Source organism: Biomphalaria glabrata, chromosome 16 (assembly GCF_947242115.1).
Source record: "Biomphalaria glabrata chromosome 16, xgBioGlab47.1, whole genome shotgun sequence".
NCBI lineage: Eukaryota > Metazoa > Mollusca > Gastropoda > Planorbidae > Biomphalaria > Biomphalaria glabrata.
The window spans coordinates 20611795-20639701 of NC_074726.1; the positions used below are offsets into that span (position 1 = coordinate 20611795).

General features: G+C 33.3%; 1 protein-coding gene across 1 annotated transcript; it reads left to right on the forward strand.

Moving 5' to 3' along the window:
* LOC106054308 (dnaJ homolog subfamily C member 10-like) lies at positions 1-27907 on the forward strand. The gene is made up of 21 exons (XM_056014681.1): positions 1-151; positions 4530-4719; positions 5298-5466; positions 6653-6703; positions 7082-7167; positions 8156-8281; positions 9345-9501; positions 9761-9804; positions 10414-10536; positions 12337-12426; positions 12776-12883; positions 14213-14327; positions 15560-15696; positions 17041-17157; positions 17864-17965; positions 20058-20213; positions 21409-21548; positions 22644-22845; positions 24749-24877; positions 24993-25076; positions 26968-27907. The coding sequence occupies exons 2-21, from the start codon at positions 4549-4551 to the stop codon at positions 26983-26985; spliced, it is 2325 nt and encodes a 774-aa protein (XP_055870656.1). The 5' UTR covers positions 1-151; positions 4530-4548; the 3' UTR covers positions 26986-27907.

The window sequence follows — 27907 nt, forward strand, 5'->3', positions numbered from 1 at the left end:
GCGAAAGTGCTGTTGATTATCAAGAGTATTAGATGTAAAAAAAAGGTTTTTGTCTAGATCTAGATCTATTGCTTTTTGCAATCTCAAAAAATCTTCTGTCCATTGACAGCGAGAAACGTATTTTAAAGCAGTGAGATTGATAGATCTACAGGTTAGTAAAAATAGTATAGTTAACTCCGACTAGATTTTCTCTTACTTTTAAAATTATAAAAATTTTGTCTTGGTCGACTTGCCACTTGGTCTTGCCAGTCTTGCTTGGTCATTGGTCTTGGACTAATTTTTAAACCTAAAGTTAAAGTAAGACGGCTAAGAATTAGATCTAGATATCTTATATATTACTACTAGATCTTTTAAAGAGACAAGACCAAGACTCCATAATATTTTACGTGCTGTTTCCAAAGATGACTGATCTATTAAATCTCTGTTGGCGAACTTTAAAAGTCCCCAAAAAAGGTCAACTTGGCAGACTGCAACAACTGGAGAGGCATTACTCTCCTCTCTGTCCCGGGCAAAGTTTTCAGCACTGTTTTATTGAGACGGCTTCAACAGTCTGTAGATGAGAGGCTCAGAGAAGAACAGGTTTCCGAAGAGGCTGATCATGTACAGAGCAGATCTTCGTTCTACAAAATATCATAGAACAAAGTCTTTAGTACCAGCAACGGCTAACAATCAGTTTTGTAGACTTTAAGAAAGTGTTTGATAGTGTCCACTGAGAATCACTATGGAAAATAGTTAGAGAATACGGCATCCCAGAAAAATTTGCCCAGATCCTATGACACCTATAAAGTCAGACTAGTTGCTGCATTAAAACAGAAGAAGGAACAACCTAGTTTTTTAGCATCAAGACAGGTGTGAGACAGGGTTGCATCTTATCTCCCTTCCTTTTCCTCCTAGCCATCGACTAATTAATGAGGAGAGGAATGAACCAGACTGCCTTTGGTATTCCACAGCGTGAACAAAACCGAATGACAGACTTGGACTACTCGGGGTTACAAATAAATGCATACAAGAAATGATGGAGAGCCTAGATAGAGAGGCACCCAAAATTAGCCTCCAAATAAACTTAGATCAGACTAAAAATTTTGCAAGTGGGATATAAGGCAAAGGGTGCCCCCATCAGACTTAGCAAATCAACGCTTGAAGAGCTGGACAAGCTCACATACCTTGGCAGCATCATAACAAATGATGGGGATGCCTACCATGACGGAGCGTGCTGAATAGGAAAGGCAGGGAGCATTTTCCAAAGGCTGCAGCCTATTTGACAAGCCAAGCCTTTGGGTTCAAGACAAAAATAAACCTTCTCAACACAATCGTCATAACAACCGCAACATATGCATGTAAGACATGGAATTTATCTGTCAAAATTGAGAAAAGACTAAATGTGGCTCAACAAAAATGGCTGAGAAGGATTTTTGGAGTCAGTTACACAGATCGGGTCTCAACAAGAAAATCCTATGCCAAACTGGGAGTTGAACACTTAGTGAGGTTGTGACAGAGCGTCACATGAGGTTTGCAGGACATGTTCTACAACAAAATGAACTATGCATACCAAGAGTTGCGATGACATGGAGGCCAATATGAGGAAAGCGCAAACAGGGACGTCCTTGCATTACTTGGCACCACACCTTCATGGAGGACCTCAGAACAGTGGACACCGCTGGGAGGAGGCTTCAGACATTGCCAATGACAGATCTTTATGGAGACAGCTTGCCGCCCAATGCGCCAAATGGCGCAGGAGGACCCAAGTCTAAGTAAATAAGTAAGTAAGTTTCCAAAGATGCACTCTGTAAAAGTCATTGTTCCTTTTGTTTTGGCTTGGATGGTTTGTTCTTTGTTATACCGGTATTATATTATATGAGAGCTATGGAACACATAAGAAGTTGTGACTTGAAGTTTATCAAACTTAAAAGAAGTACTCCAATACTAATAGTTGCTTCAAGTAAGTCAACAGTATTGAAAAAAAAAATTAAATATAGATTAAAGATAGAAATTACAGTACCGGTAATTATTTGAATATGACCTGTATTACAAGTAAACAGAACCTTCTATTAGCTGTTACAGACTCATTTTACCAACTTAACTCACTCTTTCACATTTTATATTCTTTTAACTTTTCCAGAATTTTAGAAACAATGAAAATCTATTTATCCTGGATCTATATGTTTCTATTTCTAACATTCCTTCTAAATCTTGAAATTAAAAAAATAAAACTCTGTGACACCATGTGACCATGTTTTCTGACTTTAAAACACTCAGAATTCACCATGTTTCTTTTTAAAGTTTCTTTAAATGTCTGGGTTACATCAGACACTCTTTTTTTTTGCTAGTTTTTATTTAAGTTTCATATATAATATCCTCTCTTTAGAAATGAAAACTATTTCATCCTAGTATCTCCTGCAGGATGGCTGGGCATAGAAGCAGGTGGGGTTCAAACTCAGGGCTAGTGAGATGACAGTCTAAAGAGCATACCGCATGACTAGTCAGCCACCAACTTGAACTTTATGTGTACACATCTTTTAAACCAGTGTTTTCCAAACTTTTCCTTAACGGAACACTATATAACTGACAAAACTTAAAAGGGGAAAACAATTATCTTTAAAATAAACAATTCATTTTTGTTTGTCTCAAGTGGTAGCGAATGGCATTTTGCTAGAAGACTAGAAAATCTTGAGGAATTTTTGCGTTTAAACGTTTAATAAATTAATGTTAGGAATCTTTAGCACACTGTCTTCTACGTGGGGCGGGGGAAAAAAATCCATTTTGTTTTTAATCTAACATTCATTAGTTATTAAGAGCAAAATTATCTCTCTATAAGCTGTATAAAGGAGGTATTTTTTTTTTTATAAAAAAATATTTTTTTTATTTTTCCTCTAGATATTTTTGATGTCTTTGCTGTCTTTTTATTTCCCTGCCCTATTTCCTAAATATTTTTCACATTTTTGGAGAGAAAAATTAAACTTCTTATTTCATTTATTTTTTGTTACCTTCAATGTACATGATGAGAGAAATCAGATTTTAAAAATTGTGTTTATCATATTAAAGCATGTTAAGCTGCACATACATAGTTAAGGGAAATTAGAGTTTTAAAAAAAGACATCTGTCTCTAAAAAAAAAATCAATTTGCACAAAAATGATCAAATGTTTTGCAGTGTCTTACTAGGCTGTCTTGCCTATTTCCATTGTACAACTTTCTGTTATGGTGTTTCACTGTTAGAGCCCCTGTTCTTGTCCTTTCACCTGCCACTCTGTCCACATTAATACACATGGGGCTTTTCTTTGTGTCCATCTACTCAACAACTATTAGTGCCATTTCTGACTCATTGCCTTGTAAGTTACAGAAAGAATGAAATATTTCAATAAAGTTTTCATGTAATTCATGCCACTTGAATAACATTGCACTGATTTAAAAAAAAAACAGTTTTAATTTCAACGCACTAAGTGCTTGTCACAAATGTATTCTTGTTTTTACTATTAAATGAAAATTCTTGAAGATTTTCTTTAGCTTGTTAAAAATACTGATTTGTAATTTTGTCTCATATTAATTTCTCTTGCTAGTCATTTCTTGTTTCTCTCTCTTTCTTGTTCTATTGTTCATTCTGTCTGACTTTCTTTCTCACTTCATAAATTGTTATTCCCTCGAGTAATTATCCCCTAATGCAACCAAAGTTCTCAATATTTTTCCTGCTCTAAATTAACACTTCTACTGGTGTATTTTATTTTTTTTAATTGACTAAATTAACCATATGGACAGTTGTTTGGTTGTATGGTATGTGCTCTGGGCTGTCATCACTGTCGTATTGAGCTTAGACCCAGCCTTGTTTGGTTGTATGGTATGTGCTCTGGGCTGTCATCACTGTCGTATTGAGCTTAGACCCAGCCTTCTGCTATCCTTTGTCCTCTTGCTGGAGGTTTAGGCTAGGACATAGTAATCTTTATTTCTGAAAGAATTTCTGAAACATATAAAACAGAACAATAACACCTGATTTAAATATTTGTAATACACTTTATATGTCAAGATGATGATTAGAATGGTTTTAATAAGCAGTGACACATTCAAATAAAGCTGATATGATGGTGGGAGGCTAAGGTGACCCCCCCATCAATAGAACATACCACTCCAACTAAAGGGGAGATGAGCACTCATACTTTTGTGTAAAAAATTAATGAATATTTTAAATTATTTATACTACTTAATATCCTTCCCATCAGAGGTGCTAAAACCTAGTTTTGAAATTTCCACTTTGTAACATGTTCAAAGGGTACTCTCAGTTTAGCATCCACACATCTACTCAGCTATCAGAACCATTCATGTATAAATATAACTTTTGCATAAACTTCTTGTAATGAGATAATGAAGGTAGCAGTGCTTGGAACATCACTCACCAACACTGAAAATTATCCACCCATCCCTGTTCAAAACTAATGACAATGCAAATAAATGCCCTTTAATTCCCACAGGTGTCTTTCATTCTTTTTCTAATATTTTAACAACATAATTTAGTATGTTTCACATATGTTCATACTTTCAGACTTGCAGCACATAAAGAGATGGAGTTATGGGGAGTTATTTTCTCTTTGCTTGTTTGGACTGCAATGTTTGTCGTCGATGCTGGTGAGGATTACTACGCCATGCTGGGAGTCAACAAAGAAGCTTCTGTTAAGGAAATTAGGAAAGCTTTCAAAAAACTTGCTATATCCAAGCACCCAGATAAGAATACTGTGAGAGCCTTTCATCATTTCTTAAAATGTCATGTCTAGTCACTTTTGTCATGTCCTAAAATATAGTCTCTGCATTTCTAGTAACTTTCGTGATGTCTTAAAATATAGTCTCTGCATTTCTAGTCACTTTTATCATGTCTTAAAATATAGTCTCTGTATTTAAAATAGTCTCTGTATTTCTAGTCACTTCCTCATCTCTTAAAATATCATCTATATAGTCTGCATTTCTAGTCACTTTCATCAGGTCTTAAAATATCATCTATATAGTCTGCATTTCTAGTCACTTTCATCAGGTCTTAAAATGTCATCTATATAGTCTGCATTTCTAGTCACATTTATTGCACCCCATATTTAGTCTGTTTCTATACATCAAATGAAGAGAGAAACATATTTAGGAGAAAACAGTCTCATTCAATTGTAACATCTGTATAGTCTACATTGTTACTTTTATAGAAAGAAAGTAGTTTCTTATTTGGAGTGCTTCGTTGTTGAAGGTCTATTAGATTTTACTATAATTATTTGAGCTAGCAGACAAAAAGTCTCTCCACAAGTATATATCTAATTATTGTTCTTGATAGGATGATCCAGAAGCTCATAATGTTTTCATCAAAATCAACCGAGCCTATGAGGTTCTGAAAGATGAAGATTTGAGAAAGAAATATGATCAGTATGGGGAGGAGGGTCTCAAAGATGATTTTCAGAGGGGAAGAAGCTATGAAAGTTGGCAGTGGTATCAACAAAATTTTGGTAAGTAGTTTTTTTTTTTTTATATTTCATCCTTTTATAATTGCTTTGTACATAATTTTGTTAGACATTAAATCTCTATTGAGTTCCTAAAGCTGACTGTTGTTTTTAAAAAACTTAGTAGAATGTTTTCTGTCATTTTCACTTCTTTGCATGAACTAAATATTGGACATAGACTAAAGAGTTTCCCTTTCAGACCTTGCCATCTGTGATGTTAAGGTCATCTGTTTCTATGGCAAATAGTGGCCAGCACAACAACCAACTGCCTATTCTTTCCCCAACTGAAGTCAGGTACACATTAGAGTTCTGTGGACTCAGGGGCACCGTAAAAATACAGTCTTTAACGAAATTCGAACCCAGGACCCCAGGTGTGGAAGCCAAGCGCTTAAACACTCGGCCACCGCACGCCTTATATTTGACATACTAGTTACAAAACATCAAGCCGTTTCTAAACAAAAATAAAAGCTAACTATAATTCAAATTTGCTAAATGTTTGTAGTAGTCTTTTGAATTAACACTCATCTTGAATAGAGTTGTAGTAGTGTACATGCAGGCATTTCTCATTTTTATTTATAAGCATACTTGATAGTATGTTTATGCTTAAGCTAGTGAGTTGATATCTATTAGTCTAAGTAGTTATCCTGGATGGCTGCCTGGTCTTGTAGTATGCCCTCTGGAATGTCCTCTCAATGATCCAGGGTTCAAACCAAATCCACCATTCCTCGCTGTCCTATGGAAGGTTTGGACTAGGATATTATACTGTTCATTTCTGAATGAGCATCTGAAACCTGCAAAAAACATGAAATATACAAAGTTTCATTGAGCTCTCATACTCTTTAAGATCAGATTAATGATGCAGGAATCTAACACAAAGCTTGTAGCTTTATTCCCCTCAGCTCAATAATTTGTTTACCATATAAAACTTCTCTCAACATTTAGACAATTTCTTGACCTTTGTTGATCCGATGAATTTTAAAAAATTAATACAAAAAAAAGGTTTACAGTTCAGTATTTTGGGTCTCACCCAAGTACATTAAAATTCAATATAAATAACAATTAAAATGCATGGGTCTGTAGTAATATGCAGAATGAAGCAAATGTACATATAGGTTATAGCTGTGTGATAAATTCTTAAAGTTTTATCATTTATTTTAAACACTATGTCAAAAACAAGCAATTTTTTGTGTAGGTATTTATGATGATGATCCAGAAATTATAACACTGAGCCGTTCAGATTTTGGTAAGTTCTTTCTTTAGTCTTAACATTTTTATTTTAAACTTGTTAAGCTTATAAAAATTCCTCTTCATTTCTTAATTATTTTAATTTGTAAAATTCTATTTTGTTAAAAAGCATTTGTTTAGTTTTGATTTTTTAAAGTATTATAAACTAGAATCTAGGATGGCTGCCTGGCCGTGCAGTTTGCGCGCTGGACTGTCGTTCGGATTTATCGACGGTCGAGGGTTCAAACCCTGCCCGCTCCCATCCCCCGTCATCCTGCGGGAGGTTTGGACTAGGAAGTAAACTATCTTCAACTCTGAAGGAACATCCGAAACATGTAAAACATTTTACAAACATCCACTGCAATTCTTTTCTCTATGTTTTCTTGCATGTGTACAGAGCAATCAGTTGAGAATACTGGAGAACTTTGGTTCATCAACTTTTATTCCCCTCACTGTTCTCATTGCCATGAACTGGCGCCTGCTGTAAGTTGCTTTACCATATTTTCACTTTTTTTTTGTTGTTAACTAATAAGAACCTAACAATACGATAATTGTTTTAGTAAATTTATTTCAGAATGTTTTTGTTGTTAAGTTTTTGATAATTTTTTCATCAGTAAAAGTAAGTAGTAAAGTTTCTTTTTCAGATCATCCAATCTTTAGGGCAGATGATGTAAATGTCATCTGTTTCTGTAACCTCATGGTTAATGAGGTTGTCATGTGGCAAGCACAATGACCAACTGCCTTTACTTTTCCCTAACTAATGTCAGGTACCCATTAAAGCTGTGTGGACTCAGAGGCGTCCTGAAGGTCCCAAAATAAAAAATCCCAGGATTAGAAACCCGGGACGGAAGCCAAGCACTTTACCAGTCAGCCACCATGCCCCCCTTTTATTATCAAATTCATACAAATATTGTCTCTTGCACCTATTCCATTTTTAGAGCTGAAGTTTTCTATACAAAGTAAACTTTGCTCACTACTGTCAATTGATCTTGTACTTAATTCATTTAATAAACTTTAATGTAAAGATCTATAGGAGCAGATGTTGTAAAGCTTAACTATTTCTATGGCCGATGGTTAACAAAAGTTAACAAGAGTGTCTTGTGACCAGCACAATGACCAACCACATTTACTTCCCCTATATTAGCCCATTAGAGTTGGGTAGACTCACTGACATTCTTCACTTCCTGAATTAAATCCTAGTCTTGGATTTGAACTATAGACCCCCTCATTTAGGAAGCGAAGTGCTTTACCATTTGATCTTCGAGATTGTCGGACAAAATTGTTTTTGAACTCTTTATAAACTGGGTCATTCATTTTAGTTATTTCATTCAGGCCATTAGATTTAAAGGTTTTTGTATTATAAATACATTTTTCAAAAGACTTAAATGTTCCACACAGCTATTCCAATTGTTAGGATGTGACTGAGGAATGTTTGTAAAGTTTTTTCATGTTTTTTTTTTTACCTGAACAGTGGCGAGAGGTTGCCAGGGAGCTGGAAAATGTCATTAGAATTGGAGCAGTCAACTGTGAAGATGACTGGCAGTTATGTCGAATGCAGAACATTCATTCATACCCCTCACTCGTCTTCTATCCAGCAGTACGTTTTTGTGTTTTTTGGGGGGTTTTTTGCTCTTCTGAGTGTTTAACCTTTATCCTGTTATGTATTTAACCGTTACCTTGTCTATTTAACATATCCCTTTTTTTTTGGGAGCTTATCCTAAACTTTAATCCTATCAGAGACTTGATCTTCTTCTTTTTTTTTGTGTGTAGGGTAGCTATGTTTCTTGCACACTGAAATTCTGTGATTTTGAAGTGGAGAACTTTAGGTGCTGTTTTTATAGTGCACTCTTTGTGGCACTGTCTTTTTTTTTTCATATATTACAATACCAACGTTGATTTGACCTCATTAAATTAATTTTTGGTTAAATAAAAATAGCATGCATTATATACCTAATATAACTTTTCCTGATTACATACAAACAAGTTATTGAAGTTTAATCATAACAGGGTATTGAAAGACATATAAGCAAAATAAATAATTCCATTGGAACGTGGAAAATAATTACAGAGAAAAGTTAAAAATGATACTAAAGTTTAAAACTTTGAAAATGTTTCATTTTTTTGCTTTGTTGATAAATTAATCCTTTTGTGCTAAAGTGTGATTATTTGTATTGCAGTTATGATATGAAACTATGTCAATGGTTTGTTGTTTTTTAAACTTAATAAATGTTAATATATTATTCTGTATGCTTTACCCTCTGTCTATAGCTTTGAATGAACTTGGTATTTCTTAATTTATTTTATCATTTTATTCCTAGATATTCCATCAACTCGAAAAATTAATTACTTTAAGCCCTTCACAATTTTAGTTTGGTTCAATAGGGGGGCTAATTCCTAACTCCTTTAGGTGTAACATATTGGAATAACACTTGGAAGGAAACAATTCTTTAATTTGTTTGATCCAGCTTAAAGAAAGAAAGACCTTTTATTAATTTTGAAGAGCAGTTAACATCACTCAGTATTTCTATGCCTCAATAATTTTTGTTATTGGTTTACTGTGTGTCAGTTCCTGATAGAAGAGGGATATGGCTGTGAAAATGTAAAAGTAGAAATGAAATTTGACATCTAATTTTTTCTCTTTCTGTGTTTTTACTTTGCAGAAAGAAAAGTACCATGGCCAGCGCACAAGTGAAAATCTAGTAAAGGAAGCCTTAAGCAGAGTCAAAGCAGATTATCATAGGCTGACATCTAGAAACTTTGATCAATTACTTGATAGTGGTCTCCCCTGGCTTATCACTTTCTGTGGGGATGGAGGAGGTCTGTATTTGTTTAGGTTACTTAGATCTAGTATTATTGATTTCTAGTCTGTATAGTTTACAAATACCAAGCATTAAACATCATTTTAACAATTAACTCAATGTTTTCTTGAACAAACTGAGAATGTGTGTGTGTATATGTTTAGTGAAAAGGAATTATGTTAAAATTTGAATAACTATTATAGAAATGCACTGGATAACTCAATAACATGTAATTAAATAATAATAATTAATTAATAAATATCACTTTTTTTCCCCAGATTGTCTTCAGAAGAAAAGCCTCATCAAACTAGCAGCTATGTTGGTTAGTGTTAGCATTGTTTTTTTTTTTGTTAAAAACTTGTAAGACTAGCCAGGTCCTACTACTAGATCTAAGATAATGTTTCTGTTTTCTGGTTTTTAAAATACTTGGAGCTTCCATTATTCTTAGATATTTATATTATCAGATATTATGTCTGGTCATAAGATGTGCGCTCTGGACTGTGTCTCAATAGTCCTGGGTTCAAACTCTTCATGAAGCAATGCCCCTTGCTGTACTACAGGAAGTTTGGGCCAGGATGAAATGATCTTCAATTCTGAAGGAACATCTGAAACATGTAAAACAAAAACAAATTAACTTATTTTGCTGAGCTTTTGTAGTCATGTTTATTAACACATTTTATCCTGACAAACCATAAGGAGACAGCAATAAAATGAATCTACTATTGTGCAGGGTGCAAATGCTATTGAGGTTTTGGTGTATGCAGTATATTGCTATGATTTGATGGGTTTCATATTAGTTATTTGATGAATTAGGGTTTAGAGGTACACATGTTTTTTTGTCTTTTTGGTCACCTAAGGGGAGAGAACTTCACTACAACTAGAACATCTTACTTATGAAATGTTGGACACCAGTTGTTGTTTTTTATGTCAGGTTGACCTTGTAAGTGTGGGTAAAATAGACTGTGACTCTGACAATGAACTCTGCACCAAAGTAGGTCAACACCATGGAACATATTTCTACAAAGAAAAAACTTTGGAGCGAGATAATGGAATGGTAAATATTTATTTTATTATTATCAATATTGTTGTTGTTATGGTTGTTATTACAACAAATCAATTTTCTTATCAATATCTGTAATTCATTTTAAGAACCTAGAAGACAATTAATTATAAACTGATTAAATTATTTTTATTTGTATCATTAATCCGTAAAACACAATAAGCAAATGTAATACAGAATGAAGATTAACAAGGTTACAATGACAGTTTGTGTGGAAACATAAACTTAAAATCGGACCCCGAAGTGGTCCACCCAGGCAGGTAAAAAGGCAGGTTTCAATATTTTTAGAAAAAACACCGGAATGAAATTTTATCAAAGACAAATGACAGAGAAAAATGGATAAAGAAGGTTGACAGATCTTGTGTGGTGCCCCAGCAGTCTAGCAGACCAAAGGATAGGTGAAAGTGAATGTAAAGTTAGATGTAAACCTGGCCTAACTAATGTCTTATAATGAATATCTAATTGATCTAATTGTTTTGTAAAGGGTCAATCTCTTATTCAACTCAAGAAAAAAAAATTCCTTTAGTTTAGTGTTTCATGTGTATGTAGGTACACTACAATTCACACGATAATATGAAAAACTACTTATTAATTGTTGTTTTAAATATTGTTTCACTTATATGCATAGTAAATAGATTTTTTCTCTTTAAAAAGAAAAAAAAAAACATTTTTTGTATTAATATTTAGTTAATATGACAGAACTTACACAACTTAGTAATAAAATAAAAAATTTTGACCAAAAACTTAAAACCATTTGCATAAATGTGTTGAAAAGTAAATAAATGGAAGTGTTTGTCCCTCTTACTAAAATGTCTCTCGTGTTTGTTACTATTAACAGTGAATAGTTGTAAAAATGGTGTATTTGATGAAAAAAAAACACACAATTGATTTTAAAAATTAGATTTTTCTGCTTTCAGAAAAAAAAAAAGTAGCAGTTGCATCAGAACTTTGAATGGTCTAAAATATTATGATGTCAGATTTTCACTACCTTTTCCATAAAAAAATAATTTTCCTTTAGTTAGGTCTTCTATGTGTGCTCACTGTCATTGCAGCTCAAGCAATAATATGAAAAACAACTTATTAATTGTTGTTGTAAATTATGCTCAACTTATATGCATACTAAATAGATTTTTTGTCTGTAAAAAAAAGCAAACATCTTTATGCGTGTAAATGTAGTAAATAGTATGACAGAACTTACTTAACTTAGCAATACAAATTTTAAAGAATTATTTTTTTTTGACAAAAAATCTTAAACCATTTGCATAAATGTGTTAAAAATATGGTAAATAGTAATCTCCCCTACTAAAGAGCCTCCTGTGTCTGTTACTATTAATAGTGAATAGTTGTAAAAGTAGTGTATTTTTATGAAAAAACTGCTTGCATAAGTGATTTAAAAAATTAGATTTTTTGCTTTCAGAAAAGAAGAAAGTAGCCGCTGCATCAGAACTTTGAATAGTCTAAAATATTATGATGTCGGATTTTCCCTATCTTTTCTAGGTTACGAAATCTAAACGGGACAGATGGACAGACATTCCACACAAAACTAATAGTGTCTTTTTCCCTTTCGGGGGCCACTAAAAATAATTTTAAAATTTTAAAAATTTTTTAGGAGAAAGATGGGAATATTTTTAGTCATAATAAATGTATTTTTTTATATGCATCTACCTTTATCACCCAAATAAGTTTTATTAAAGCTGGATCTTGATTGTGTAGAAATAAACAACAAATATAAGCGCTCATGCACCAATGTCATCCAACAAATTCTCACTCTATATGTGTCTCAATAATCTCTAGGAAATCTCCAGTCTCTATCCAAAGGATATTGCAAGATCTGTTCTTCAGCAATTGCCTGATGTGGAAATTATTAGTGAAGACTTCTTGAAGGCATGGAATAAAATTCATTTTCTTCATTTTCTTTTTGCTAATCTGTGTTTTGAATTGTTCACATTATGTTTCAAGCATTTTTAAAATAAATGTTTATCTTTCCTTTTTTTGATGCTTCATTTATTTTACAATTATCTCAATGGTGCACACATTTTGTAACTTAAAGTTGTATTGTTAGACTAAGATGTCATTTGTTTGATATATTGCTGATGATACTTGTAGAATTTTATTATTACAATTTTTTTTTATTACTTTCCCTTACCATTCTATTACATGGACACAAATGAATCTAAATACATTAGACTATTTCAATAAATTTCTAAATAATTACAATGATTTTTTTTTTCAGGAGATTGCAAATAAAAGGAATCAGACTTGGTTGATACATTTTGTTGATAAAGTTGATAACCAAGACCTTGAGTTGAGAAAGCTACCAGCATTGTTGAAGAAATACAAGGTGTGTGTATCATACATCAATGTGTATCTTGTATTGACATGTGCAGATAGGGAAAAGAGAATTAAATTAAAACCCATAGCAGAGAACTGCATCAGATGGGGTCATATATGTAGGTCCCACTGCATAGTCATGTGAAATACTGTATATTCATCCTTAATCCATGAAATAAAAAACCATGCCTATAATAATATATTGGTTGAAGTTATAACCTTGTTAGCCAAACAGTGGAATGAAGATTGCTTAGAATGATCCTGGGTATCACTTACAAAGACCCTGTAACAGATGAAGAGATTAGAAATGGGATTACAATGGCAATGAGGCCCCACAATGAAAAGCAAACTGAAACTTTATGGCCATATCACAAGGTCTTCAGGGATTGCAAAGTCCTTCCTTCAGGTGCTAGGGAAAAAAGAATAGGCAGACAGAGAAAGCAATGGGAAGATAACATAGAAGAATGGACAGGCCTGTCATTGAAAGAGATTCATTCAAGGCAAAAGACAGAAAGGAATGGAGAAAGACAGTTGACAGATCATGTGTAGTGCACCAACGGTTTTGAAAGAATAAGGGATAGGTTAAGGTGATAGCCAAACAGTTGTTACTAAATGGCCAACTTTCTAATGTTGATATACAGTCAACACTGGATATCTTTCAATAGTAATGGCGCAACTTGGTCTGCATAGTCACCTAAAATGCAGCAGTTACACTAAATCTTCTTTTTGTAGATGAAATAGCTTTTTGAATGTAAGGTGCTTCTGCGCTGTGTCTTATGCAGATAAGTCAAATGAAGGTAACTCTCATATAATGAAATCCAATAACACAGGCGAAAGGCCAACAATATCACTTGGTTGACGCTGATAGTGAATGTCAAATAAGAAGTTTAATAATAACGGAGGGAACCATCAAATGTTGTCAAGCTAAATCTCTACATTCCAAAAAAGCCATCCAAAGTAGTCTGTTTTTTATTTTGCTATTCTTCCTAAAAATCTCGTCTCTTGTTTTTTAATTCTTCGCAATGTTGTCTCTAAGTCAAAACATTCCCTTTTTATGAAACAAATACATTTTCCTACCAAATTTCATAATCGTGCCATAACAGAAAGTTCTCCTAAACTGGTAAACAGAATGTAACAAATAATGTTCATTTTTTTTAAATTTTATGATGTGACTGGACATGCATTAAGAATTGATCTAGCCCAAACCTACTGCAGGATGGCAAGGGATGGTGGGCTGAGCAGTATATAGGATTCATGCTTATGATGTTAACATTGTTTTGGATGCCTCATGACAGTTCTTCAACCAGGTCTCAGTATATTGTTATTGTCTCATCTACAGGTTGGCAGGGTGGACTGTGCCAATAAGAGGTCTGTTTGTAACAAACTCTATGTCAGCAAGTTTCCAACTTTTATGTTATTCAAAGCCAAAGGAGGAACTGAAGTTTATTATGGAGGTAGGAAGGAAATAGATTGTATCATCTCTTAAAATCTTAAAATCATCTGTATAAGTCATCTATATAGTCTTCATTTCTAGTCACTTTCATCATGTCTTAATGTCATCTATACAGTCTGCATTTCTAGTCACTTTCATCATCTCTTAAAATGTCATCTGTATAGTCAGCATTCTAGTCACTTTTATCATGTCTTATAATGTCATCTATACAGTCTGCATTTCTAGTCACTTTCATCATCTCTTAAAATGTCATCTTTATAGTCTGCATTTCTAGTCACTTTTATCATGTCTTAAAATGTCATCTTTATAGTCTGCATTTCTAGTCACTTTCATCATCTCTTAAAATGTCATCTTTATAGTCTGCATTTCTTGTCACTTGCATCATGTCTTAAAATGTCATCTTTATAGTCTGCATTTCTAGTCACTTTTATCATGTCTTATAATGTCATCTATATAATCAGCATTTCTAGTCACTTTTATCATGTCTTAAAATGTCATCTTTATAGTCTGCATTTCTAGTCACTTTCATCATCTCTTAAAATGTCATCTTTATAGTCTGCATTTCTAGTCACTTTCATCATCTCTTAAAATGTCATCTTTATAGTCTGCATTTCTTGTCACTTGCATCATGTCTTAAAATGTCATCTTTATAGTCTGCATTTCTAGTCACTTTTATCATGTCTTATACTGTCATCTATATAATCAGCATTTCTAGTCACTTTTATCATGTCTTAAAATGTCATCTTTATAGTCTGCATTTCTCTTTATGTTATTTGTACTTTTCCTTTATTTGGAGATAAAATATATTAATAAATCTAATTATGTAACAAGTATTACATTTTAACGTTTGAACATAATAATACGTGCAGCTTTGTCTGTAGAAGAATGCAGTATATAACATAGCTTCACAGACCCAGCTGTGGCTTACTTTTTTTGTTACATCAGATGCAGAGAAACTTGAAGCTCATCCAGAAAGATTGCACACATAGTCATCTCCCATATATAATAGGTACCTCACCCTTATCCTTGAAGTCCAAAAAAATAACTAACGTGCAAAGGAAGGCAAGGGGGTGAAAAGAAAATTAAAAATCAACCTTCATCAGACAATGGCTTCGTATTGGGAAATATGTAGGTCACAGATGGGTCTGTGTGAAATGCAACATTTTTCATCATGTTTTATATTTCAAGTCATTGCTGTATCTGTTATTCCTTGCCCCCCCCCCCCTCCACCAGGCCGTGTCACAGCCCATGATGTTGCTGCCTTTGTTCATGACAGTGCAGAGACACCATTACAAAACTTAGGTCCTGATGATTTCCCAGAGAGAGTCATCAACAGTAAAGAGCCTTGGTTTGTGGATTTCTTTGCACCAGTAAGTTTGATCTTAAAATATTTGTGTAGTTTCAGTCTATGGGCGAACAGTTTCATTGATATTGAGTTTTAGCAGCTTGAAATTCTTCTTTGTTCTCATTTTTTTTATGTCAGAGGGTTCAAATGAGTAGTCCTATATCCGAGATGAACCGCACAGTGGTTTCTAGATCAGGCAGTTCTCCGAATAGTTTTTCTATTTTATGAGGGTTTTGGGGGCAGTCTTGTTCAGGACTCTCTGTAGAGTATTATATGCTGCTCTGAAGGACATGGTCAGCATTCTCTGGTGATGCTCCACTAGGGCAAGTTTCAATAGTTCTGACTTTTAGCTTTCAGAACATTTGTACTCTCATTCTGTTGTATCCAGTTTTGAGGCGAAAAATTATGCACTGGTCAAGTTTTTTTTTTTTTTTCTTGTAATTGTGATGAGAGCTGGTCGGTTTCTTATTTATTCTACTCTCTATCATTTTCTTCTTCTGGATAGAGAGGAATTTTCATTTGTTTATTCTTTCATCTTTGGCCAGTTGACATAAAGAAATGACATCTTGATGTTTTAAACAAAGAAAAATTTTAATTGTATTATTTCAAATAAAATTGAGCCATGAAATGTATGTATATTAGTCTTTTTATCATCATTGACACTTATGTACCAGAGAAAAGATACTTAATTGTCATTTTGACCATTAATTCTAGTTTAGTGGCAATTTGACATTCGAAAAAGAAAGCATGGAATTAAAGACTGGGTTATTACCTTCCCTCAAAAGTATTAACTCTTTCTCTCCTAACTGATAATGATACCAGCATTGATTCCACCAGAATGTGGTAAATAATTATGGAGAGAAAGAGTTAAAGCTAGTTTTAATAGGCTTAATAGTTTATTAGGTAGGTGTCAAAAGTCCCCTAGGTGTTTCTGTGGGCATCAGTTAATGGCAATGTCATTTGACCAGAAAAATACTAACCTTTGCTATTCCCAAAACTGATAGAGTTGGGTGAACAGATACAGTCTTAATGCCCGATACAAAATTCAGTTGTTTTTCTTTTGAAGTAACATAATTATTTAGACATATCCCCATTTTGTTTTCACAATTTCCTATTACACTGACATAAAAAATGATAGATGGTTTTTGTGGCATTTAAACATCTTGTACTATCTTGCATTGGCTAACTCTAAGAAATCTTCATTACTGATAAATACATTTTTTTTACATTTCAGAATAAGGGTAATGTTGCTAATCAAGCACTTGCCATGAAATAAGTGAAAAAATAGTACGTTTGTATTGTTCATGGGACTTTATTGAATGTGTTCAAAATTACAATGTTGTTTTTATACAAAGTTTTTTTTTTTTAGTGGTGTCCACCCTGTATGCGTTTGTTACCAGAATTCAAAAAGGCATCAAGATTGGACAGGTCCAATGTTAACTTTGGCACAGTGGACTGTACTGTCCACAATGGTTTGTGCAATACTGTGAGTTCATAGAATTTTTGTTCTAAAATATTGCACATAAAATTAGAAACTAAATATTGCACATAAAATTAGAAACTAAATATTGCACATAAAATTAGAAACTAAATATTGCACATAAAATTAGAAACTAAATATTGCACATAAAGTTAGAAACTAAATGCAGGAGAAATACAAAAGTGACTATAAAAAGATATTTTACTTTTGTTTAAATCTGACTCTGAATACTGAAATAATGTATGGAAATAATATATAAAAAAATAGACAATATGTCTTGTTTAAAAAAAATACTTTCAATATCTTTGTATCAAAAGAACCTTAAAATAATTACCTAATTTCAAATGTAGGCTTTATACACCTCAGTGTTTCTCTTTACAACTGGAGTTAGTACTTAATGTGTTAATTTTTAAAATGTTATTATTTGCAAACTGATATTTATTTGGAGTGTTGAATTTCAAAAAGTGTATAGTCACATAGCTCTAAAAATAGTCTCAACCCTATTTGATGTTTCTTTAAAAATAGAAAACAGAAATCTGTTATTGTTAGATGAGCTTCTGTTAGATCATAAATAAAACATTTTGTGTGCTAATAACAGGAACTAGATATCAGACTTTTTTTTTGCTACATTTACCTAGGACAGTTTTATAAGAAAAAACTTTATATATATATATATATATATATATATATTACTTTGCTGTTATTATTTCAGTATAATATAAGGTCGTATCCCACTACAATCCTGTACAATCAGAGTATTCCACATCAGTACCATGGGCAGCATACTGTTAAAAATTTGCTGGAATTTATTGAGGTAGGTATAAATAATCTCTTTTTTTATATTACATAGTAGAAACAAGACATAATGTGACTTTCTGTCATGGCTGCCAAATTAAGGAGTGTACTGCCTAAAGTTTATGCACATTAAACCAACAAGAAAAATATAAAAAGGTAAAAAAAAAAATGAAATTTACCTTAATTTGAAACTATTTGATTAGAAACCCGTGGATCTATCTAGTAGGCCTACTTACATTAAGGAATTGGATATAATATAGTTCTTTTTTCCATGCCTCATAAAACGACTTAGAATGTGAGCAACATTGTAGCTAACTTTACCATTGTCCATTTTCTTGTCTCTTTTCGGTAAATATTACCATCTGTCCTCCAATCTCTAGGCGTAGATTAACAATATTTTATTCGAGGCTCAACCAAAAAATGCAGTCATTTTTGTTTTATAATGAGGTTTATATGTTGCAATTTTTTTTAAAAGCCACACTTTATTTACAAAGCAAATATGTTGGCTTATTATCATGCTCATGAGGGGGAGGGGGGGGTGTCCTACACTTTATGCCAACATTTCGGCGGGCCGGATGGAACCACATCGCAGACTGGATCTGGACTGCAGGCCGTATTTTGGGTATCACTGATCTAGACTAACATTAATAAATCTGTTTATTTGAAATATTTTTACCATTTGTTTTTGTTTAGCGCAATTTTATGTTTCTAGCTTTCTCAATATGCTATGATCTTATCACTTGTCTGGACCAGTTGGGAAAAATAGGGGCAGGGAAGGGGAGAAGGTGGTATCTGGATGAACATTACCATAACAGACCTGCCTACCGTTATGCAAAATGCGTATTCGTTACGCAAAATCTCCCAAAAATGACCGCCAGTACGCAAATACGCTTTTAACCCGTCGCGTTACGCATTTCGTATCCTTTTTTTTTTTCTCCTCTCTAGACTAGCTTACAAGCGGTCAAGGAGGTCACGCTAAGCCCACCTGTGGGGAGAGAGGGGAAACAGAAAAGGTGGGGTGAACACAATGTGCCCAGATCTATACGTTGATTGGTTCTAAATAGCAATTAGATGTCTAGAAATGAAGAACGCGAGAGTGAGGGAGTAGCGGGTTGGTACCAGGTTGGTACTGTCAGTTAGCTGAAACACCAACGTGACTTTTTTTTTTGTAAGTTCATTAGTAGAAATTAGTTTTAGTATGATTTAAAATTTAGATTGACTAGATCTAGATCGATAACTACCATATAGTCTAGATCTATGCTAGATTCTTAGTCTTAGTATAGAATAGACCTACCGTCTACGTTTGTAGCGGATCCACGGCATCGGTAACACTCTTGAGCCTAGATCTAGAGTAGATTATATTCATTATATAGACATAAAGTCTTATACATAGTTCCAGATCTAGTCTAGATATCATCTCTAATGATCTAGATTTAGATTGTAGATCTAATCATGACATCTAATATTATATATATATGACAAAATAGTGGATTGCGTAAGTGTTACGCATTCTGGTGCCAAAATACGCATTTTGACCGTAAGTGTTACGCATTTGGACTTTTTTTGGTAGGCAGGTCTGCCATAATCACTTTATAAATGCATTAAAAACTTTTTCACTTCTTGCTCAAGCCTACTTAAGGGGACTAATTCAACTTTTGCCACCACATCCATCAAGTATGACGTCTTTCCCTTGTTCCCTTATATTGATTCTTGTTTTGTCTGGTACAAGAAATAATTGTGCAAAATTTCAACTTGATCCAAAATTGGGTATGGGAGAAATAATGTAAACAAACTTTTTACCAGACAAACAGAGTGAGTTGATATAAGCTTTGTAAAAAGGTGCAGAATCTTACACTTGTGATTTCTATTTTACAGGTCTGAATCTGGCACTAGCTTTTGAAACTGCTTTGTTTTCTTTTTTTTTTTTTACAGTAACAATTAGTTTTTCTCTGAGTTTAGGGTTCTCTCTATTTTCTTAGCTACCAAAGCACTACTCCTGATTCCACACCTCCCTTCTAAATGTTAAAATCTAATGGCAAGGGAGGCTACACACTTTTACCTCTACCAAGCAATCCCAAGAAACAAAAGTTTTTTTGTTGTTGTTTTTTCAGGATACCATGAAACCACCAGTCATAATCCTGGACCAACATTCCTTCTTTCACAATGTGGGCAACAGACCGCCTGGTGAGATCTGGCTGGTCGATTACTTTGCCCCTTGGTGTGGACCATGTCAGCAGTTAGCACCAGAGTGGAGGAGATTAGCCAAAGTAAGTGGCCACACAGTGGTCAAGTTTATATTATAAAGTAAGTGGCCACACAGTGGTCAGGTTGAGTTTATATTAAAAAATAAGTGGCCACACTGTAGTCAAGTTGAGTTCATATTGTTACGTTCTTCTCTATCAGTCCTTCTGTAAACACTGCTAAACACACAGCACATCTAACACAAGAACGTGACAAAAAGAGTTTCAAGTAACTATGTGGCGGTTTAATGAAAAATACATCAACAGCCAATAAAACACTATTGGCTTCACTAACTTCAAATGCTTTAACATAATAGAACTGTCTACTAAACACAACTAGTCTCTCTAGCTTGTACAGCTACATTCTCGAGGACTCACATGGTATCGCACTGTCCTTACTGCCTTACTGTCCTGGACTCAACTGTCCTTTCTTACACATTGTCTCTGGACCATAAAGGCTTTCGATCACATGACCATAACATGGGTCATATTTGCGTGTACTAGCAGTAATGTCTCTTGTTCAACAGCCGTTGACCTGTGTGATTCGACTTAGTCTCATGTGTCAGTAGGTCAAACACATATTAACCCTATCAGTCCGCCACTGGAGTTACAACATTATAAAGTAAGTGGCCACACAGTGATTGAGTTGAGTTTCTATTATAAAGTAACAATAAAATCCTAATAGCCTGTTCTAATAACAAATTAAGAAAAGAAACAGATTGAGACGAAAATTTGACAGATCTCTAAGAAAACAAATATTTCTTGTCATTTCTTTTGTAATCTTACTTTTTAAGGTTTAACCCTAATTGTTTTTCAACTAAAACATAAACAAGCGACATATTTGGCATATCCTAAACAAGTCTTAAGTTCCCCAGTCCTAAGGATAACCTATTTTCATATGTTTTTATAATAGTTAGTGTGGCTCCTTTAATAAATAATTACCTAAGCTTTTTTCAGCTAAACTTAAGAGTTTCAGTTGTATGAGTTTAGGTACTACATTTGTACTTTTTCTGAACCCAAACTCAAACTTCATTCTTAATTGCAAGTGTTCTTACCTTAGTCTAGTCCTAGCTGAGCTGCCATATTGTATTCCAGGAATTCTTCTTTGTCACGTTCTCAAACACCTTCCTCTAATCCTCTGTTGTAATCCCCTTTTACTTGTTCACATTTTTGCTTATTGTTTCTAAATGATTGAAGTTTCAATAAATATTTACCTTACCAGAAGTTTCTGGACAAAGAAATTGTTCATGTGGCCTCCGTTGATTGTGAAGCTCACAGAGAGCTGTGCCGCAGTCAGAGCGTTAACTCATACCCTACTATGCGCTTGTACCCAGCAGGAGCTTCAGGGTCATCCCATTATTAGTGAGTGGCTTTGAATTTCATTTTTTTTCTGTTTTGTTTCTTTTGTATTGATTACTGCTGCACTCGTTACTGTCTATTCATGTAGTGTTGATAAATTGGTTTTGGTAGGCCAAGACCAATTGTCATAGAAGGCCCGAACACTAACCTGGAGCGTCACAACCTGTAGGCAGTTTAGACCAACAGCTAGTTGCCATGTCACAGGGTTGTACGATGTGACAATGAGCTATTGGTCTCCATAGCTTGCGACGTGGCAGTTCAGTGATGAGGCCTTCTATAACGAATGGTCTCAGGCAGAGTTATTGTGTTACGTATCTTTACTAAAAATAATGAAAGAAGAATTTTAGTACCAATCATTAACTACAGGAGCTTTACACAATGCAAAGTGAGGAATCTCTTTTTATGATAAAAGAATTCATTGTTATTGGGCATAACTATATAATTATACATCTAGATTTTTTTATCTATAAACAAGCAATAGAAAAAAATATACTTTTAAAATTTAAGCTTATCTAAGGGAAGTAACTGCCAATTACTGCAATTTATTGAAAATTACAGGATTTACAGGCTCAAAACGTTATAAAAGGATTTAATTCATATATACATCCACATCTCTCATTAAGTAGCATTTATTCCTAAATATTATTAATTAATTGTTGTTTTGTTTTTTTATTGATTCATGTCTTGTCAGGTTCAAAGAATAATTGTGCAAAGTTTTAACTTTTATATAGCGCTACTTTCATGCTTATAGCATGATAAGAACGCTATGTTCTAATCTCATGTGTGGGGGAAGTGGGTATCTGGGAGAAGGTTTTCCGTGCTGCCTTTAGGCGCTCAGCAAACACAACTCTGCTCGAGTAAGGTGTCAAACCTTGAGCCCCCTTCAAAGGTAGCCAAGTTCAAGCGTACTTAGCCTCTTGCCCACGCTTCCCACAGAGTAACCTTTGTAAAAATAAAAAAAAAAACAAGTGGACTTCTGAAATTTGTAATTCCAATAATTTAGGCCAAATAATACATGATTATTTAGTTATTGGCAGAAAGCTTATTAAAAAGGATACTTTTATATTAATTTTGTTTTTATTATGTTTGGTTAAACAGTGCTTACAATGGCTGGAACAGAGATGCATCATCACTGCAGGCTTGGGTTTACAATTACCTTCCTTCCAAAGTTGTGGCCTTAACCTCAAGTACCTTCACTCAGACAGTTTTGGAAAGCCAAGTGCCTTGGGTTATAGATTTTTATGCCCCATGGTGTGGTCATTGCCAGGTTTTTAAACCACAGTTTGAAAGAGTAGCAGAAGTAAGTCACTTTGAACAAAAAAATCATTTGTACTTTCTGTCAAAAGTGGTCTGAGAATTGATTGTGGATTTGAAGGAAGAAAATTATCCTAATTATTTTTTTATTTTAAATTCTGATGACTTTATCTAATATATATATATATGTTTATTGTGAAACTTTAAACTATTTGTCACAGCTAGTATAAAAGCACCTAATCAGTAGTAATACCGGTACCGACACAAATCTATAAGGCTTTATTTTACCCAGTTGTACATTTTTTTTTTTTTTCTCATAGAATAGTTCTGCTTATATTAGTTTAATATTATATCAATAACTTAAATTACTGCTACAAATGGCAACTAGTACAGAGCTTTTCTGGTCATTTGTTAACAATGTGTTTAACTAGAATGAAGCGCTATTTGCCAATTAAGTAAGTAAAAAGTAAAGGTGCCCCTTTCAGATCTTGCAATCTATGGTGGCAGATGATGTAAAGCTCACCTGTTTCTATGGCTGACAGGTAACAAGTTTATCAAATGACCAGCACAATGGTCAACCACCTTTTTTTTCTCTAAGATGTCAGGTACCCATTTAGTTGGGTGGACTCAGGAGTGTTAGAGAAAAATTAGAAACTCAGAATCCTAGTCGTCAGCAAGTGGTAAAGTCCTTGACTTCCGAACCAAGCTGCCAATTAGCCATTTGTAATTATATTCATGTAACTTTTAGATCTGTGTGGACACTTGGCTGTTTAAACAGGAAAATTTTAATTAGTATTCAAATTCATGTCTGGGAGTTACCTAGTCAGAAACCATTCCACACTGGTAGTTACATTTATAATACAGCTGTGCAATGTGCCAAATATAAATATATTTTTGGTTCAACGTTTATATTTCAGTCTTAAAAAAATGTTTTCTTTTCATTTTTAAAGATAATTTTTTTTTATAAAGCTTATATCAACTCACTCTGTCTGTCCTCATCTAGTAAAAAGTTTGTACACGCTAATTTCTCCCACACCCAATCTTGGGTCAAGCTGAAATTTTGAACAATTATTTCTTGTTCCTGCCAACACAAGAATCAATTTAAAAATTTAACAATTAGTTAATTAGCAATTGGTAATTAATTATTATGTTTGGTATCTCGAATAAGGGAAAGAAATGTTACTTGACTGATAAGGTGATATAAGTTGAATTAGTCCCCTTTATTGTCTTTAGAAAGAAAAGTTTGTAAATAACTATAAAGCAGCTCCCTGGCGAAGTCTTACCTTATTTGCTTGAAGAACCTGAGGAGTTCAAATTGAGATCACTCACTTTTTTTTATAAATACTTTTTAAAAAGTAATCACCCTGATACCCCTTTCTTTCCCTTCCCTCCCCTTTCCAACTGGTCCAGACAAGTGATAGGATCATAGCTTATTGAGAAAGTTAAAAGTATGAAATTGTGCTCAACAAAAACAGTTGGTAAAATATTTCTAATCGCACAGATTTATTACTATTAGTCTAGATCTATTACAAATTTAATTACATGACTGATCCAAACTAATTGATACACTTAATATTATTTTTTTTTCTCTTAAAGTATTTTTTTGTAGTTTGTTTTTTTTCTAATTTTGTTCTTTTTTTTTTTTTTTTTTTTTGTTAATAATTTTTTATAATGTAAACTAGCTCTAAGTTAGTGTAGTTGTTGTTTTTTTATTATTTAAATATTTTTAAAGTTATTTAAAGAGATTTGCCACATCTTTTTTTATTACTATTATTATGTTTTTAAATGATCACTAAATACAGTTAACTTGAAGATGCTAATTTTTACTACTTTTTTTTTCATTTTATTGATATCTTAAATATTGTATGCATGAATTATATTGATTAAACGATGGATGCTTAAGACTTATTTCCATATACGACTAACCTTTGTTTTTCTGTTTTGTCCAGAGATTAGAAGGTGTGGCTCAGGCTGGGAAAGTAGACTGTGATGAGTCACCAGGACTCTGTGCCCAGGCTGGCATCACAGCTTACCCATCAGTTAGGTTTTATGTTGGAGCCCAGTCAAACAAAAGACAGGTCTTTAGGCTTTTCATTTTTTCTTATTGTTAGTTCTATAAGATCTTACTTTTATTTGCATGTATATGCATTTCGTTCCTATATCAAAGAGTATTCTTCTTGTTCTTTCATCTAGAATGCTCATGGCTGGAGTATAGAAAGTCAAAGTGTGGACTATATAGTTCAATATGTCAAAGAGAATGTGCCTAAAACTAAAAAGGTGAGAGAATGAATTAAATTAATGAGCATCTTTTCTAGGTGATGATTTTACAACTTTTTTGTCTACAAGCTTTAGGCTTTAAGTAAATTAACAAACTCACACATTTATTTACCTTTATATAATATAATAATAAGTGGTCTTGAGAAAATTGCAGTCATTTTTCTCATCTTGATGCAATTTTGTTGGTATCTACTATTCTTAATGGCTTGACTTTCAAATGGCTCTCTTTTGGAGATTTTTAGTTAGGTTCTGCTGCCTTTTCTATTATTGTTTCAGTTAGGTTCTGCTGCCTTTTCTATTATTATTTCAGTTAGGTTCACTGCCATTTCTATAATTGTTTCAGTTAGGTTCACTGCCTTTTCTATTATTGTTTCAGTTAGGTTCACTTCTTTTTCTATTATTATTTCAGTTAGGTTCACTGCCTTTTCTATTATTATTTCAGTTAAGTTCACTGCCTTTTCTATTATTATTTCAGTTAGGTTCACTGCCTTTTCTATTATTATTTCAGTTAGGTTCACTGCCTTTTTTATTATTTTTTTCAATTAGGTTCACTGCCTTTTCTATTATTATTTCAGTTAGGTTCACTGCCTTTTCTATTATTGTTTCAGTTAGGTTCACTGCCTTTTCTATTATTGTTTCAGTTAGGTTCACTGCCTTTTCTATCATCGTTTCAATATTCATTCTATGGAGGCAAGGTGGCTGAGTGGTAAATAGCTTGGCTTCCAAGCTAGAGGGTCCCAGGTTTGAAGACTGGGATTTTTATTTTGGGATCTTTGGGGTGCCTTTGAGTTCACATAGCTCTAATGGGTACCTGACATAAGTTGGGGAAAAGTAAAGGTGATTGGTCATTGTTCTGGTCACATGACCTCCCTCTTTAACCATGGGCTACATAAACAGATGACCTTTACATCATCTGCCCTATAGACTGCTTTTATTCATTCTATTGTATGAAATGTCTCTGGAGTGGAAGAGGTAGAATAGAAAATAATGTGTGTGGGTACATAGTTAGGAATATGAAATAGTTTTTTTTATTGTTATGTAATAATCTAGGATTAACTAAAAGTAGGTATTTTTAGAAAGGAAAAGGTGACAGTTTTTAGGGTCAGAGAGTTTATAATCCATACTGGATGGTAAATAAAAAAGGACTGCATTTTTCCCTTTAAAAAAAATATTTTTTTATTATAGACCAGGAACATTTTGGTGATTTCTTTGTTGTTTTGTGATCCATTGTTGGAGCTCGCATGTAGTGAAGCTTTTTCGAATAGGATCTTACTTGGGAATAATACTCAGGCTTGAACCCATCAGGTTTCTGGGTAATTAGGAATAAGAGTGTATTATGTCAGGCTACATTAAAACTTTGGTGTGAAAAGTTGTTTGTTTCATGAAAAGAGTTAAGTTTTTTTTACTTAGCGACTATTAAAAACTAGACTATGATTTAAATGTAAAAATAGTAAACACAATACTCTTGGCAGCTTTAGAGAGAGGTCGGCTTTAGTTTCTGGTGTAGATATTTAATTTAGCAACATTTAATGGTTCCCTTCATCACCTATTAAACTTCTTGCTCAACATTGTTCATCATTGTCGATTATTTTCTGCATTGTTGGCCTTTCGCCTGTGTTAATTGGTTTGATTATTGGAGGGTTACCTTTGTTTAGACTTTTCTGCACAAGACACAGCACGTAGGCCAATTTTTTTTCCCCCAATTTGTAAGGCTACTCAGTCGTTCTTAACGCTCATAAGTATTGTCTATTGCTTTTGTTTCATTACATTCTGAGCATTTCAACATTCAGTTGTATTTAATCTAGTAGGAAGTTTGCAACAAATAAAATTTATAAAGTTTTTGTCTTAAATTATAAATACTCAGGATATGAAATATTTTTTTCTTCCTCAGATAACAGATGAATTATGATCTGCATTATTTGGATTTAGTTTTAATATGTTTTAGTGATCAAATTAAGTTATTGATGACTGTATTTATTTTATTGCTAAAGACATTTTCCTTCCTCCTGACAGTTATATTTGAGATGACTAGCAGATTGCATTAATGAAATTAACTAAATGTGATGAACACACAGCTTAAGCCATTGCTTTGTGACATGTAATGCTCTCTCTATTTCTTTTCTTTTCAAGTACTAGTATTCAACAAAACATGCCAGATATGCTCTTTCTAAGATTTACTCACAAAAAACGTATGTAGTAAGCAGACAATTAAAATTTCCTTTTTTAAAACTATTTAACAGTAGAAGCTAAAGATACTCTCATTGTTTTCACCTATTTGTGTCTATTGATACTGTTTCATTATTTTCTGTGTGGATGGTGACATTAGGACTGGAGTCTTACATTTTGGGGTACTTATTATATCTTTGATACTCTCATTCTTCAAATGTTAGTCACTCAAATGTTAGATACTCAGACACATTCTTCAAATGTTAGTCACCCCAATGCAGAAGACACTCGACAAAAAAAAAAAATTAACAAAGCACTTTTTTGTATGTTTTGTTTTATTTATTTTTATAATAAAAAAAAATTATAGATTTGCTTTTTGTTTTGTAAGCAATATATGAATTGTTATTTTTTTTTTATCATTTTATCTATTAGAAAACAAAAATGCTGTCAACACTTTCTATGTATATTTTACATGAAATATTTACATAGTAGACAACCAAACTTGCTGTTGCTAAATGAACATATCTTTGTTGCATTATAACCATGACTGAACCTTACCACTAGTTAGGCAAATAGCATGTTTTACATTACAATTATATTTTTATGTTAGACATTTTAAGTGAAACAAAAAGTCATCATTAGCGGAGGATTTCTATTATTTTTTT

Bases quoted from the DNA above. Each gene is read 5' to 3' on its own strand.
- LOC106054308 (XM_056014681.1), top strand. From the start codon at position 4,549: ATGGAGTTATGGGGAGTTATTTTCTCTTTGCTTGTTTGGACTGCAATG. The intron at 4,720-5,297 runs GTGAGAGCCTTT...TGTTCTTGATAG, and splicing joins AGCACCCAGATAAGAATACT to GATGATCCAGAAGCTCATAA. The intron at 6,704-7,081 runs GTAAGTTCTTTC...GCATGTGTACAG, and splicing joins ACTGAGCCGTTCAGATTTTG to AGCAATCAGTTGAGAATACT.